Source organism: Callorhinus ursinus, unplaced genomic scaffold (assembly GCF_003265705.2).
Source record: "Callorhinus ursinus isolate GAN/ISIS: 27379988/994484 unplaced genomic scaffold, GSC_fseal_2.0 scaffold82, whole genome shotgun sequence".
Lineage (NCBI taxonomy): Eukaryota > Metazoa > Chordata > Mammalia > Carnivora > Otariidae > Callorhinus > Callorhinus ursinus.
The window spans coordinates 820,954-834,532 of NW_027397144.1; the positions used below are offsets into that span (position 1 = coordinate 820,954).

Consider the following 13,579-nt stretch of genomic DNA (forward strand, 5'->3'; position numbering starts at 1 on the left):
GCGCGTGTACACAAACCTCTGTGCTTGCAGCTGTCTGAATAACACCCTTCTCTGCAGACTAGACTATCTGTTAACTTGGTTAACAGTTACGTACCCGGTACCCAGCACACACCATTCAGTAAACACTGCTGGAAGACTATATGAATGAGAGTGTCAGTTAACCCCTGGATTCTTGATACCTAGCACACAGGCATGCTAGGTGCTCAGTAAATACTTGATTTGTTGCCCCTGCCAATATTTACTAAGCACCTATTTGGTGCCAGGCACCCACAGCTTTTTAGGTATTTTAACATGTTTGGCCCTATGGCTAACCCAAGGAGGTCATGCCCAATTTGCTGGTGAGAAAATTGAGGCTCCGGAGGGTAAATCACTTGCCTGTGGCCACAGAGTAAGGCCAGACCAGGACTTGAACCCAGGTCCATTTGCCTCCAGGGCCCAAGAACTTAACAACTACGCTAGCCCGCCACACAGGGGTCACCGGTCCTCAGCTTCTTCTCACCCAACTTACAGATTGCAAAAAAAGACCCTGGAAGGTTTAATACCGGCACAATGCCTGTCAGGCGTAAACATCCACAGAGAGCTTCCCATGCGGGAAGTGGGGGAGTACCGAGGCTGACAAGACCCCTCCCTGTTCTCATGGAGCCAGCCACCCAGTGCAGGACGCAGGTGAGTGAGAGAGCGACAAGAGCCCAGTGTGACAGTGCTATGATGGGCAGGGCGTTTGGGGCAATACGCAAGCTGCCTGATGCCACCCGGATTGCACTGTGGACAGCTAAGAGCACGGGCAGAGGGAACCACCTGGAACCTGATGGGTGCCCGAGGGGGTGGTGAGGCTGGGGCACATCCCCGCAAGGTAGTGTCAGGAGGAGCCTCAGAGATTTTTGGAGAGAGAGAAGAACGATGAAGGTTAGGACTGGATTTGATCAGATTTGCAATTGGATCAGAGCTGGCTACTGGGGGGGAGGGCAAGCAGGACCATGAAATCACAGAGGCAGACAGACCAGAGTGAGGCTGCCTTTTTGGCAAAGATGGAGGGGGCGTGGATCAGATGGAAGTTGAGGGAATGGAGGGGCGCCAATTGTTCTGGAGGACTTGGAGAAGACCAGACAGGTCTGGGTGATGGGCTGGCTGGGGGGAATGGCGTGGGGAAGAGGGGAGCCCAATACCTAGGTATCTGGCTGGGGAGCCCAAGGGAGGAACACCAAGGCTGCCTGACAATGGGCACCCAGGATGAGAGACAGAGTAGGACAACAGTCTTTCCTGCATGGCCTAGGGGACAAGGTTGGGCCCCAAGTTCAGGACAGGAAACACTGGGTGTGGACCCTCCCAGTTTCAGGGACTGTCACCTCCTGCCACTAGCCCAACACACAGTCCCACAAACCTGTCCCTTTGTATTTGTCCACAAAACAGTACTTGAGCTCATAGTCGCTGAGCAGGTCGTGCACTTCCTGCGGAGAGAGAAGCCAAAGGATATGAAGTCACCAGGGGCTGAAGGGAGCGACCCAGTGCCACCTCCATGTAGACCAGCTATGAAGGCAGATCAATTAGTATCCCCATCTTACAAATGAGGAAACATGCAGAGCCGGGATTCAGAGCCAGAGCCTAGCTGCAGACTCCAAGCTTTGAACTAACACAACACACCCTAAGACTCGGATGGGTCTGAGTTCAAGTCCCAGCTCTGCCCTTAGGGAAATAACTTCAACTCATCTGAACCTCACTTAGCAAGTCTGACTCTCTCCAACATCCCAACAAACTGGGCATTAACCCATTTTGTAGGTGAAAAAACTGAGGCTCAGAGAGGCAAAGGAACATGTCCAAGGTCATGCAGCTGATGAGGGCAGTAGAGGGAATGCCACGCAAGGGGTACCTGACTGGGTACCCTGTGTACTTAATAAGCCCCAAAGTGCATGGCTTCACGTGCCTCCCAATTCCCTCCTGTTGACAGGGCTGGTCTTCTGGTAAGCCAGCTTTGCAGGCAAACTCTGGGGCCTGCTACTGCCAGACACAATGTGCACCCTGAAGGAGATGGGAGTGTTCCCAGCTGAGAGATAGTAGGCACTAGGAGAGCCAGCTCTAGCAAAAAACCAGACCATACTTAGTGGCACCTGCCCCAGGTCTGTACCCAAGTCTGCCCCTCCCCACACTCTGAGACCCCACCAGCCATGTGCCTACTCGTGGGCAGGGAGTCAGTGGCAGATGTGCAGGTGGGTCAGAGAGCAAAGATTTCTCAGCAGCAGAGAGAAAGAACCCATCCCACTGTGGCAAGGCAGGGCAGACTAGATGCAATCTCCTTGAGTCCAAAGAGCACTGGGAAGCCCTGCCCCATGTAGGCCCCAAAAGAAGGGCACCCCTGGCCAGATCAGTCAAGGGAGGGGGCACAGAACAGTGGGGAAGGTCTGCAGGTCTGTGAGCTGGGAGCACTAGACTCCATTTTTCCAAATTAATCCAGAGGCTTTTGAAGAAGAAAGACCCCAGGGAGCTACTACAATTTCGGATCTTTCAGAGGAGTCGGTAAACGCGTGCTATGGAAAGGCATACTCTAGTCAACCCTGAAACTTCTGGATACAAGGTCCCGCCACCCCATCGTAGAGGGGGTGGGGAAAAACACAATCAGAGCAGGGAGCAACCGGCATCCCTACTTCCACAGTCCCAATATAGCAGCCCATTTACAATCCCCCAACAAGGCCAAAGTTGCCCGCCCCCTTCCAGTTAGTTCCCCGCCCCCTTCAATCACTTGGTTTCGTCCAACCTGTGGTCGCCCCTAGCAACGTCCTCCCTCAGTCCAAAGTTGGTTTTTCCCTCCATCACCTTCCCCCCACACACATTCTGCTCTTGGTTTCTCCCGATCCCGCACTGATCCCGCGCTTGGACTCTCCCGCCGACGCCCCCCAGCGCAGGCCAGCGTTGGTGTCGCCCGGTTCCCCCCGCGCACGCGCACGGTGGTATTTCCCGCCACGCTCCCCCCCCATACCTGGTTGGTCACGTCCCCCGGGAGGCCCCGAATCAGTATCTTGCGGCGGTTACGGAACTGGCGCTCGGTATGTTCTAGGCGTTTCCGGATCTCCTCTGGATCTAGCGGCGGCAGTTCTTCTTCCGGCGCCCGGCGCTCCGCGGCATCATCAGCTTCAACCTCGGCCCCAGCCTCCGGGCTCAGCGGGGGCCGGTGACTAACGGACACGTCGGCCGCCATCTTGGGAAACCCGGCGCCTTCTGGGACCAGCGAGCCTGGGCGGAGCGGCATAGAGCGGCAACGAGGGCGCGCCCACCGATTGGCCAAGAGAAGCCCCACCTCCTTTCCCACCCCCTCAGCCCATTGGCTAAGGCCCAGCCCGCCTCTCAGAGTTCAAGCCGCGTCTGGGCGCCACAGGCCCCACCCCTTTCTGCCACAGAGATGTCACTCAAAGGACGCGAGGCGCAGTGGGTGAGCTCCTAAGCACACGTGGAATCAAACCACAGACTCCGGATTTTGAGCGCTTTATTGGTGCGGAACCCGGGGATACCGCCAAACCCCCATCCTCCTTGGTCCAGCATTCCCCCAGCTGGAGGCTCAGGATGGATCCTCGCCCGAGGTGACTACCTCGGGCTGCTTAGATGTCAGGGGCAACCAAGTGCTCCCCTGGTTCACATGGTAGATGTCACTCCGCTTCTGCACACTGAAGACACACAGTAAGGCCGCGACGATAGTCACTACGCCCAGGACCACTAACACCCCCAGGACGATGGTGACGGCGCGGGAGTTCTGAGCTATGCAGAGAAGCAAGGAATAAATAAACACGCTCTGCCGCCCCGCCCCCCTCGCCCCCCGCCCGGGCTTGCCCATCTAGACCCGCGGCCCCGTCTTGGCTCACCCCGAACGTTCATCACCACAATCAGTGTGTGTGTGCCTCGTGAGCTGGCCGCCTTGCAGGAGTAGGTACCACTATAGTTTAACCCGACGAGGAATGGGATCCCGATGGGCACCTCGACCCCGGAGCTTTCCTGGAAACAGCGCAGCTGGGGGTCCGGGTTGCCCCGAGCCTGGCACTGCAGGACATGGATAGTCTTATCTTTCCACGTCAAGCGCTGAGGACATTTGGCTTGGTCAATCTTGGGACCGTCTGTGGATCGGTCAAATGATTAGACACACTCGAGGCACAATGGGGCAAGGGAGAGGCTTCCCACCAAACCAGGGGAGCAAGGGTTTAAAGATCAGAGTGACCTACTCACACAGGACACGCAACTGGACGCTGCTGTTTCTTTGTAAGATATTCCCATCCATCTCGAGGCTGGCATTGCAGAAGAAAATGCGCCTGTCGTCCCTCTCGGTGGCGTTTAGCTGAAACTGGGCAGGCTGTCCAGGGGCCGCAGCTGGAAGTCCCTCCAGCGTGACCTGGACTCGGGGTCCGGCCAAGCAAGTCACAATCACTGCGGTTCCCTCGGGGGCGCTGGGCTCACTCAGGTTTAGGATGGGACCCTGGAAGCCTGAAGAGGCGGCATTGCCCTGGAGTTTACTGACCACGCCCCTCACATCGGTCAATCCCCGCCCTCCACCTGCCTCTTTCCTCTCGGGGTATCTAGGCCACGCCTTCATGCTACTCTGTGCCCCCCCCCCGCTCCGCCCCAGTCCAATTTGGGGTACTCTGGCTATACCCTTCAGGTAACTTAGGCCCCGCCCACACAACAACCCCTCCCTCTCTGCAGGCTCAGGCCCCCCCTCTCCAGTTTAGTCTCCGCCCGGTACATATGTCGCTCCGCTCCGGATGCCGAAGCCCCGCCCCTTGCCTCGCCGGGCTTGCAGTCTTGGCTCCGCCCCCTCTTACTGTAGATGGTCAAGTTCTCCCGGGCCTCCCTGCTGTCGCTCCCCAATGTCATGTTGCAGACAACCTCCTGGGTGCCCTCCTGCCCCACGCTCGCTGTGGCCGTGGCCGTGATCGTGTTCCCGTGGCTTTCGACCGTAGAATTCAGAGTCTGGTGCCCCAGCGCCAGTTGGACCTGGACCTCGGAGGCCGGGAACAGCCCGTCCAGGGTGCAGTTCACGGACGAAGTCGTTCCCACCTCCAAGAACCGAGGGACGACGAGGTGTGGAGTGGTCATGGGCAGTGCTGGGGAGAAGGGCAGGCGTGAGCAGGAGGAGGTTCCCCAGAGCTGCTGATGGCCCTTTCCCCATGAGACGCTCACTGCCCCGAACCAGGGTCCTTCTTTCCCGGGATATCTTGCGGCCTGGATCACCCCGTCCCAGAACACACCCGCTTAGGCTTCTCGTTAGTTACCGCGACCTCGAGTCTCCCAACTGAGGCTGCATGGTCCTCAGTGGCCAAGGGCATGCCTTCCCAGAAGCCGTTGGTCCAGTCCACTTCATTAGCAAGAAACCTCCCGGCCAGGGCACCCCTATCTGGCTCAGCTCATCACCCACCCTCTGCAGTCCCTTCCCTCACCAAAAGTTCGGAGCTGCCTGGGGGCCGAGACGTTCTGGAACAGTCTCAGCCCTTGGGGCCTCAGGTCCAGGTCTGTGCGACAGGAGAAATTGGCGAGGTGGTCGTCTCTGCCCGCCAGCACCGGGACGGTGACCTCGACCTCGGCGGGCTCCCCAGGGGCCGGCTGCCGGCTCAGCTCCTCCTCCCCGCGGAGCAGCACCACAAAGAGGCTATCCCGGGGCGTCCCGCCGGCCACCTGGCAGCGCAGAGTGAAGTTTTCGCCCACGGGCTGCCAGCGGGGTAGGGGTAACAGCTCCACTCGCTCCGGGAACCCTAGGGCGGGGTTAAGGAGGGGAGAATTGTACTTATCAGCCGGCCCTACAACTCCCACCCCACGGAGCCGAAAGGAGGCTGAGGGTGGCCCAGGGCAGAACTGAATTTTGAATTAATAAACACGGAGGGCTTAGTATTGTGCCGGTAGAAGTGTTTGCTATTGTCCTTAGCATCATGATTATTATTTCCTGTTTTATGGGATATCTTGCCAGGCACTGAAATAAAAGTCAGATTTTCTGTTCCTGAGAAATTCACAGTTAAGGAAAAAAAAAAAAAGGAAGGAAGCAGACTAAGTTATGACTGCTTACAATGTTATTAGTACTCATAAAAGTTCCTGTTTATATTTAGAGTCCTCTTTAGGCTTTCCAAATGTCATCCACCTTCATTCACACAGCAACCAAGCGAAATCTCTATTATTTTTCTGCTTTACGGATGGGGAAACTGAGGCCCAGAGAGGTGAGGGTGAGGTGATCTACCCAAGGACACAGAGCCAGAAAGGGGCCCAGCTGGGTTAGAAGGTGAGTCACCGGGGCGCCTGGGTGGCTCAGTCGTAAAGCATCTGCCTTTGGCCCTGGTCATGATCCCAGGGTCCTGCGATCGAGCCCCGCATAAGGCGTCCTGCTTGGCAGGAAAACTGCTTCTCCCTCTCCCACTCCCCCTGCTTGTGTTCCCTCCCTCGCTGTCTCTCTCTGTCAAATAGATAAATAAAATCATTAGAAAAAAAAAAAAGGCGAGTCACCTAAACTCCAGACCCATGTGTGTTCACCTGCCTCCTTGATGTCACATCCAGGGACTCCCATGGCCCCTCCTCCCAGCCTTGGGCCTGGACTCTGGTCTTGGCCTCCTCAATCCCAGGCGCTCAAGGCTCTTACGGGGCAGCCTCTCAGGGTGCTCTGGCACCGCCCTGAGGGACTGCACACCCCCAGGCTGGGTCTCCTCCCAGCGGCAGCTGCAGTGCTCCTCCCAGGCCTCCGTACCAAACCCCAGGCCTCCTTTGGGAAGCATCTCATTCCCTCAACAACTCAAGCCTGGATCTCAACTATCACACAGAGGCCCATGCACTGGCTGCCATGAAAAATAGTTAACATCTTACTGTAGGTATCCCCCGCTTTCCAAAAGTTCATGACACCACTTCACTTTTGTGAAAGACCTACATTAATCAGTACCTGTTTCTGCTAAGCAGAAGTTTGAAGAGGATTTTCGCTTTTAAGAAAAATGGCCAGGGGCACCTCCCCGCAGTTGGTTAGGCCTCCAACCCTGGGTTCGGGCTCAGGTCATGATCCCAGGGTCGTGAGATCGAGCCCCACGTCGGGCTCCATGCTCAGCACAGACTCAGCTTAAGATTCTCTCTCCCTCTCCTTCTGCCCCTCCGGCTTGTGCTCCCTTTCAAATAAATCAGCCTTTAAAAAAAAAATTGGGGAGGGGCGCCTGGGTGGCTCAGTCGATGACCCTCTGCCTTCGGTTCAGGTCATGATCCCAGGGTCCTGGGATGAGCCCTGCATCGGGCTCCCTGCTCGGCGGGAAGCCTGCTTCTCCCTCTCCCACTCCCCCTGCTTGTGTTCCCTCTCTCACTATGTCTCTCTCTGTCAAATAAACAAAATCTCAAAAAAAAAAAAATTGGGGGAAACCAAAGATAGCATTCAGTGTTGGTTTTGCAGTGAGGGGTTATAGAGGCAGCAGGCACCACACCCAGTGAGAGGGGCGCCCAAGGTCCTTCCCTGGGATTACACACAGCATCCCAGCATCCAGCCGCGAGAGCTCCGACCTGTGTCGGCGAGCATCCGTGCTTTCTCCCCATTTATTTTGTGCGCCCGGTAGCAAGATGTGTCCTAAGGTATCAGAAAAGCCTAGGAGAGGATATATTTTGGGTCTGAGAATGCTCAAGATTTTTTTCAATAGAAATTGATTGCTTCTTCACTTGACACCATTTTGACTCACAAAAGGTTTCACAGGACTGCTTTACTTTAGGATAGTAGAAGAAACATGTATTACAATTTTAGAGTATTTAAAAAAGAGGCCCCCGTGCTCGCTTCGGCAGCACATATACTAAAATTGGAACAATACAGAGAAGATTAGCATGGCCCCTGCGCAAGGATGACACGCAAATTCATGAAGCATTCCATATTTTTTGGTGATGGGTATTAAAGAGGGCACATTCTGCGTGGAGCACCAGGTGTTATGCATAAACAATGAATCATGGAACACTACATCAAAAACTAATGATGTAATGTATGGTGATTAACATAACAATAAAAATTTAAAAAATAAAATAAAATAAAAAAGAGGCCCCCATCTCAGCCTCGGGCACCACTGGTCAGAGATGATGGTGTGCTGGCAACTGCTAGTAACACTTGGGAGCTCGGGGATGGGGTGGAGTAGCCCCAACATGGAGCGTTTGCCGATTACTGCCGTGTAAATACTCCCACTCTGGCTGCTTTTATGCTACCCATCGTGACGCAGGGTTGGGAAGGGATGAGTACAGTCGGCTCCCGTGAGCCAGGACCAACAGGCTTCTAGAGAGCGCCGCCAGAGGCATGTGAGACACATGCATATCTACACCTTACATGGAAATGCACATACAAAGACATAAATGCACAGACGTGTCCTGACAAAGACCTCCACACTCACTCACATACACACACACATACGACACAGAAACACACACTCACACACAGAGATACACACAAGCGCAGATCCCCACATTCACATTCACACACATACACACGAACATGCAGACAGACACCAACGCCTGTGAACACTCACAGGGACACACAGAGATGACACACACACATCCTCTCACAGACACACTCATAGGTACACAGACACTGGGCCGCACCGGGAGCACACACACGCTCCCACGCATATACCACACTTCTCTGTGAAGGCTTCCTGAAACGGTAGGGACCATGAGTGACATACTCTATTTTCTGATCGATTGTATTTCTTTAAATGCAGAGAAACTCTGGCAGGAAGCATAAGAAAGGGGTAACAACGCGGTCTCAGGAGGAAGACTTATCTGTTAGGAGCAAGGACTTGAGAGCAAGACGACCAGCTTCTCCATTCGTTGGCTCTGAGCCCCAACAAGCGACTTTACCCCACTGAGCCCTCGAGTCCTCATCGGCAGAATGAGGCTCCTAAGTGTACCTCCCCCAGCCTGGGGCTGCTTACGGATTGAATGAGCATTGAATGTCCACACTAAAGCATCGTAGCCAGCACTAGGAAAAGGAGGTTTGACTTTTATGCCTTTTTATAACTTCTGATTTGGGAACCACATGCATGAATTATTACCTGCCATAAGAATAAAGGAAAGAAAAGACAGGAGATGTCATTGAAAAAAATGCTTGTTGGGACCCAAGTAAATTGATTTCACAGCTGTTGCCTTGGCATATGGTTGAGATGCCTCTCTCTCTCTCTCTCTCTCTCTCCACACACACACACACACACACACACACACACACACACACATTCAGGTCCACACTCTGGGTCAGAGCCCTGGTCCATCTCTGCAAACTCAGGGTTCCCTGCTCCGCCGCACCACGGGCCATCTACCCCCACTACTGCCCAAGGCCGGTCCCACCGCCAGTCTCCATCACTCACGGTACACTGTGATGTTAGAGGAGCATTTCATCTGGATGTTATTGCAGAAGCCGGAGCAGAAAACCTCGCTGTCACTAGTCACATTGCTGAGCTGGAAGGCTGCCCAGCCCAGGCCATTGCCCACTACCTCCTTGAATAGGGATGTCTCTAGGGTGATGAGTTTAGGATTGGGACAATCTGTACTGCAGTTGACCAACAAGGACCCTCCGGCAGGCACCACGGGGTTCTGGACCTCCAGCCTCAGTGGGAACTGCTGTGCCTGGGCACCTGTGGGAACAGAGGGACACTTGCTGGTGGTTCTGGTGCCTCTCCCTACCCACCCGCAGGCCTCACCTTTCAACACCACCTCCCTGTCTTCACAGCACTCAGTCCAGTGGGGAAGATGGATGATTGGTCAGGAACTGGGGAAAGCCCCGAGAAGGCTAGGGGAGACCCTGATCCAGCCTGGAGGAGGAAGTGAGTCAGGAAAAGCTTCCCAGAGGAGGGGACAAATCAGGCCAGTTCTGAAAGAAAAGTAGGAGTGATCTGAGTGAAAAGGAAGAGATCCTGGCAGAGGGAGGAGTAGAGACAGAGGTCCAGGGAAGGACTGTGTGTGTGTGTGTGTGTGTGTGTGTGTGTGGCCACTGGGCGAGCCCCTGTCAGACGCGAGTTTAAGGAAGTGTTACGGAAGCTAGGAGCAGGATGGGTGAAGCTCTGCTTTGTCCATTCCCCCACCCTCGACCAGTCCCCCAGCTCCAGGCCTCCCCAGCCTGACTTGCCTCACCTGGGGGCAGCAGACAGCAGACCAGAAGCAGGGTGATGGGTGAAGTCCCGCAGACCCTAGGCAGCAGCTCCGAGGGCGCCATGGTAGCCAGCCTGCAGGAGGAAGTTGCCCTGATGAGGCCCAGGGCAGTGGGGAGCAGGCGGGGCCCCCAGGGAACGGAAGCCTGGCCACAGCGTTCAAATTGCAGAAGTCCAGGGGCTGCTCTTGGGCCCAGACCTGGGGAAGGGCAGGGGAGATATTCGGTGGCCCAGGGGGTCCAGAGTGGGGGGACCCCAGCGACGTAGAGGGTGCTGGTGAGTCTTGGACGGGGCAGGCCTGACACCGCTGGCCCCCGGAATGAACCAACAGGAAATGCTAACACGGTTGGCTTCCTTTGTTCTCATACTAGGAAGCTCGGGGTGCGGTGGAGGAGGTTATGAGACACCTTCCTGCTGAACTAGGGCAAAGGGGGGTGCTCGGTTCCGAGAGGAAGTTAACAGGGAATCTTGGGGCAGGCACTGTCCTTGAGGTGATAAGGTGGGACTTCAAGGCAACATTTCATGAGGACAATGGAGGGACTTCTAGGCGAGGTCTAAAGGCCTTAGCATGGGATCTCGATATTCCTGGGATGAGGCAAATAAGAGATTTGGGGGAGATAATGAGGGATCCCTACGATGAGTGAAGACATGAAAATGCACAGAAGCCCCGTTGATCGGGCCCTTGTGCCTGGTTCTGCGTTGACTTGTCTGAGTGGCTACTGTGGGGCACGTTCCTTTTGAAGATCTTGGAGGATTCCCCATTCCCTGTGTGTCTTGCTGAGGTGGGGTATTTTATTAATTAATTAATTATTTTATTTATTTATTTATTTATTTATTTTGAGAGAGTGAGAATGAGAGAGAGAGAGAGAGAGAGAGAGAGTACATGAGAGCGGGGAGGGTCAGAGGGAGAAGCAGGCCCCTCGCCGAGCAGGGAGCCTGATGTGGCACTTGATCCCGGGACTCCAGGATCATGACCTGAGCCGAAGGCAGTCCTTAACCAACTGAGCCACCCAGGCGCCCAGAGGTGGGGTATTTAGATTACAGCCGAATCCTGAGCCATCATTTGTGGAAGATGCTACTTGTAGCTGGTCCTTACCCCTGTCCTCACGCCCACCTTGCCCACTCCTCTGGGTAGCTGGCTTCTCCACCCCAAGAAAAGGGACTTGGGGGCCAGGTGGGTACCCCACTTCCATCTGCTCCATCTCTCGAGCTTCTGACCTTCCTCTTGTGCCTCTGATCTGAGCTCCAGCGAGGAACCTTGTTGAGGTCCTCGATGGCAGCCAACATCCATCCACTCGCCCCATCCTGAGGCCACACCCCCTGCTCTCTCGGCTAGAACATCTCTCCCCTCCGGTCAGGTCTCTCCCCTGCTGCCCTCCCCCCCCCCACCCCCCCCAGTCCATTTCCCACAAAATCCTCAGAGAGCGATTAAAACCTAAATCAAAAGTATTTGTAAATAACACCGGTCTCCCTCCCTTTTCTAAAGTTCCCTTCACCACTTGGCTTTTGCGAAAGACCTACATTAGTACCTGTTTTCGTCAACCGAAGGAAATCTGAAGAGAGTTTTCCCTTTTAGGAGAAAAGATTAAAAGCGAAAATAGTATTCGGCATTGGTTTTGCGGTGGACATTATAGCGGAAGCGCCCACCGGCGCAGCGAGAGGGGCGCCCGAGGTCCTTCCCCGGCATTACACCAGCATCCCAGCATCCGGCCGCCGGAGCTCCGACCTGTGTCTTCTTTACCTGCACTTACTTTGTGCGCCGGGTGGCAAGATGTGTCCTAAGGTATCAGAAAAGCCTGAGAGAGTTTATTCTTTGGGTCTGGAAACACTAACAATTTTTTCCACATAAATTAATTATAATTACTTCCTCACTTTAGGCCATTTTGACTTACAAAAGGTTTCATCGGAACGCTTTACTTTTGCATGGCTAGGGAAACCTGTATATCTGATGAGGGATTATATCCAGATTATAGAAATTCCTGGAAGTTATAGAGGAAGTTGACAGGGAATCTCCAGGCAGGCACTGTCCTTGAGGTGATAAGGTGGGACTTCAAGGCAACATTTCAAGAGGACAATGGGGGGGACTTCTAGGAGGGCCTAAAGGCGTTAGCATGAGAGTTCAATATTCTTGGGGGGGATGCAAATACAGACAACAACTCAACAACAAAAAAACCCAATTAAAAAATGGGCAAAGGACTTGAATAGACATTTCTTCAAAGAGGCTATACAAATGGCCCATAAACAAACAAAAAGATGCCCAAGATCACTAGTCATTAGGGAAATGCAAATCAAAACCAGAATGAGATAGCACTCCACATCTATTAGGATGGCTACTATCAAAAAAATAAACAAAACAAAACAAAATAAAAAACCCAACAGGAAATAACAGTTGTGGTTGGGTTTTTTTTTTTTTTTTTTAAGATTTTATATATTTATTTGACAGAGAGACACAGCGAGAGAGGGAGCACAAGCAGGGGGAGTGGGAGAGGGAGAAGCAGGCTCCCCGCTGAGCGGGGAGCCCGATGCGGGGCTCGATCCCAGGATCCTGGGACCATGACCTGAGCCGAAGGCAGACGCTTAACGACCGAGCCACCCAGGCGCTCTGGACATATGCTTATTTTGATTTGTATCCAAAACATGAGATGGATTGATGGATGAGTGGAGGAGTAGATAGGTACAATATGATCAAGTGAATGTAGCAATTTAGGCAATTGTGGAATCTAGGGGTATTCACTGTATTATCCTAACTTTTGCGTATGTTCGTAATTTTTCGGTAAAAAAAATGTTGGAAAAGAAAAACTGGATCCTTGATGGATCTGAGTGGCTGCTGGAGTCACAAAAGGAAGGATGAGCCTACTTTGAGCGCCTCCTGCTAAGAAGGCACAATGCCCTCTGTGAAAGTCTTGCCAAGAAATGGCAACGGGCCTGGCCACTGGTTGGTTGAGGTGAGGACAGAGGAGCGTATTAAACTACACCACGGGGGCAACATCGGACCCATAAAGTTTACAGGACGGATAATCCAGTTTCTTCAACCAACGTGTTGCAAGGGGGAGAAAAGAGGAGCCCAGAATTTAAAGGAGGTCTGCATTTTTATTTGAACCAACTGTAAACAAACACTAAATATTTAAGAAACAACTGGGGGAAATCTAAACACGCACAGGTTACACAATGATACTGAGGAATTATTGTTAAGCTTTTTAGGCGTGATAAAGATGGCACGCATTGTTTGTGGGTTTTCTTTTCAAGATACATACAAGTAAAATGACGTCTGGGATTTGCTTCAGAATTCTCCAGTGATGGGGGTTGGGGGGGGGCGAGCTGAAACAAGACTGGCAATGGATATTGGACACTGCTGTTGTTGGCTGTTAAGTTCAGGTTCATTACATTATTCTTCCCTGTTTTGTATATGCTTTAAACGGTCCATAAGAAAAGGTTTCTTGTTTTTTTTTAAATAAGTAGCTATTTTATTTGAGAGT

General features: G+C 53.3%; 2 protein-coding genes and 1 non-coding gene across 5 annotated transcripts in view; 1 reads left to right on the forward strand and 2 right to left on the reverse strand.

Moving 5' to 3' along the window:
- RAVER1 (ribonucleoprotein, PTB binding 1) overlaps positions 1-3,227 on the reverse strand; it is a 14,522-nt gene extending 11,295 nt beyond the window's left edge. For 2 of the 3 annotated variants that reach the window (XM_025863225.2, XM_025863224.2), the window contains exons 1-2: positions 2,972-3,226; positions 1,382-1,448 (exon numbers count right to left, since the gene is read on the reverse strand). In XM_025863225.2, coding sequence (XP_025719010.2) covers positions 1,382-1,448; positions 2,972-3,190 — 286 coding nt within the window. In that variant the 5' untranslated portion in view covers positions 3,191-3,226. Of the gene's footprint in view, positions 1-1,381; positions 1,449-2,971 lie in introns of all 3 variants that reach the window. The other variant, XM_073887677.1, reaches the window with a different exon arrangement.
- Positions 3,228-3,458: 231 nt separating this feature from the next.
- Positions 3,459-10,484, reverse strand: ICAM3 (intercellular adhesion molecule 3). Its single transcript, XM_025863226.1, has 8 exons — positions 10,303-10,484; positions 10,087-10,178; positions 9,324-9,590; positions 5,415-5,726; positions 4,800-5,081; positions 4,207-4,461; positions 3,849-4,097; positions 3,459-3,744 (listed from the first exon to the last, which is right to left on the reverse strand). The coding sequence occupies exons 1-8, from the start codon at positions 10,467-10,469 to the stop codon at positions 3,548-3,550; spliced, it is 1,821 nt and encodes a 606-aa protein (XP_025719011.1). The 5' UTR covers positions 10,470-10,484; the 3' UTR covers positions 3,459-3,547.
- On the forward strand, positions 7,749-7,855 carry LOC112816705 (U6 spliceosomal RNA). Its single transcript, XR_003206208.1, has one exon. It is a non-coding gene; the product is annotated as a U6 spliceosomal RNA (small nuclear RNA).
- Positions 10,485-13,579: the final 3,095 nt, after the last annotated feature.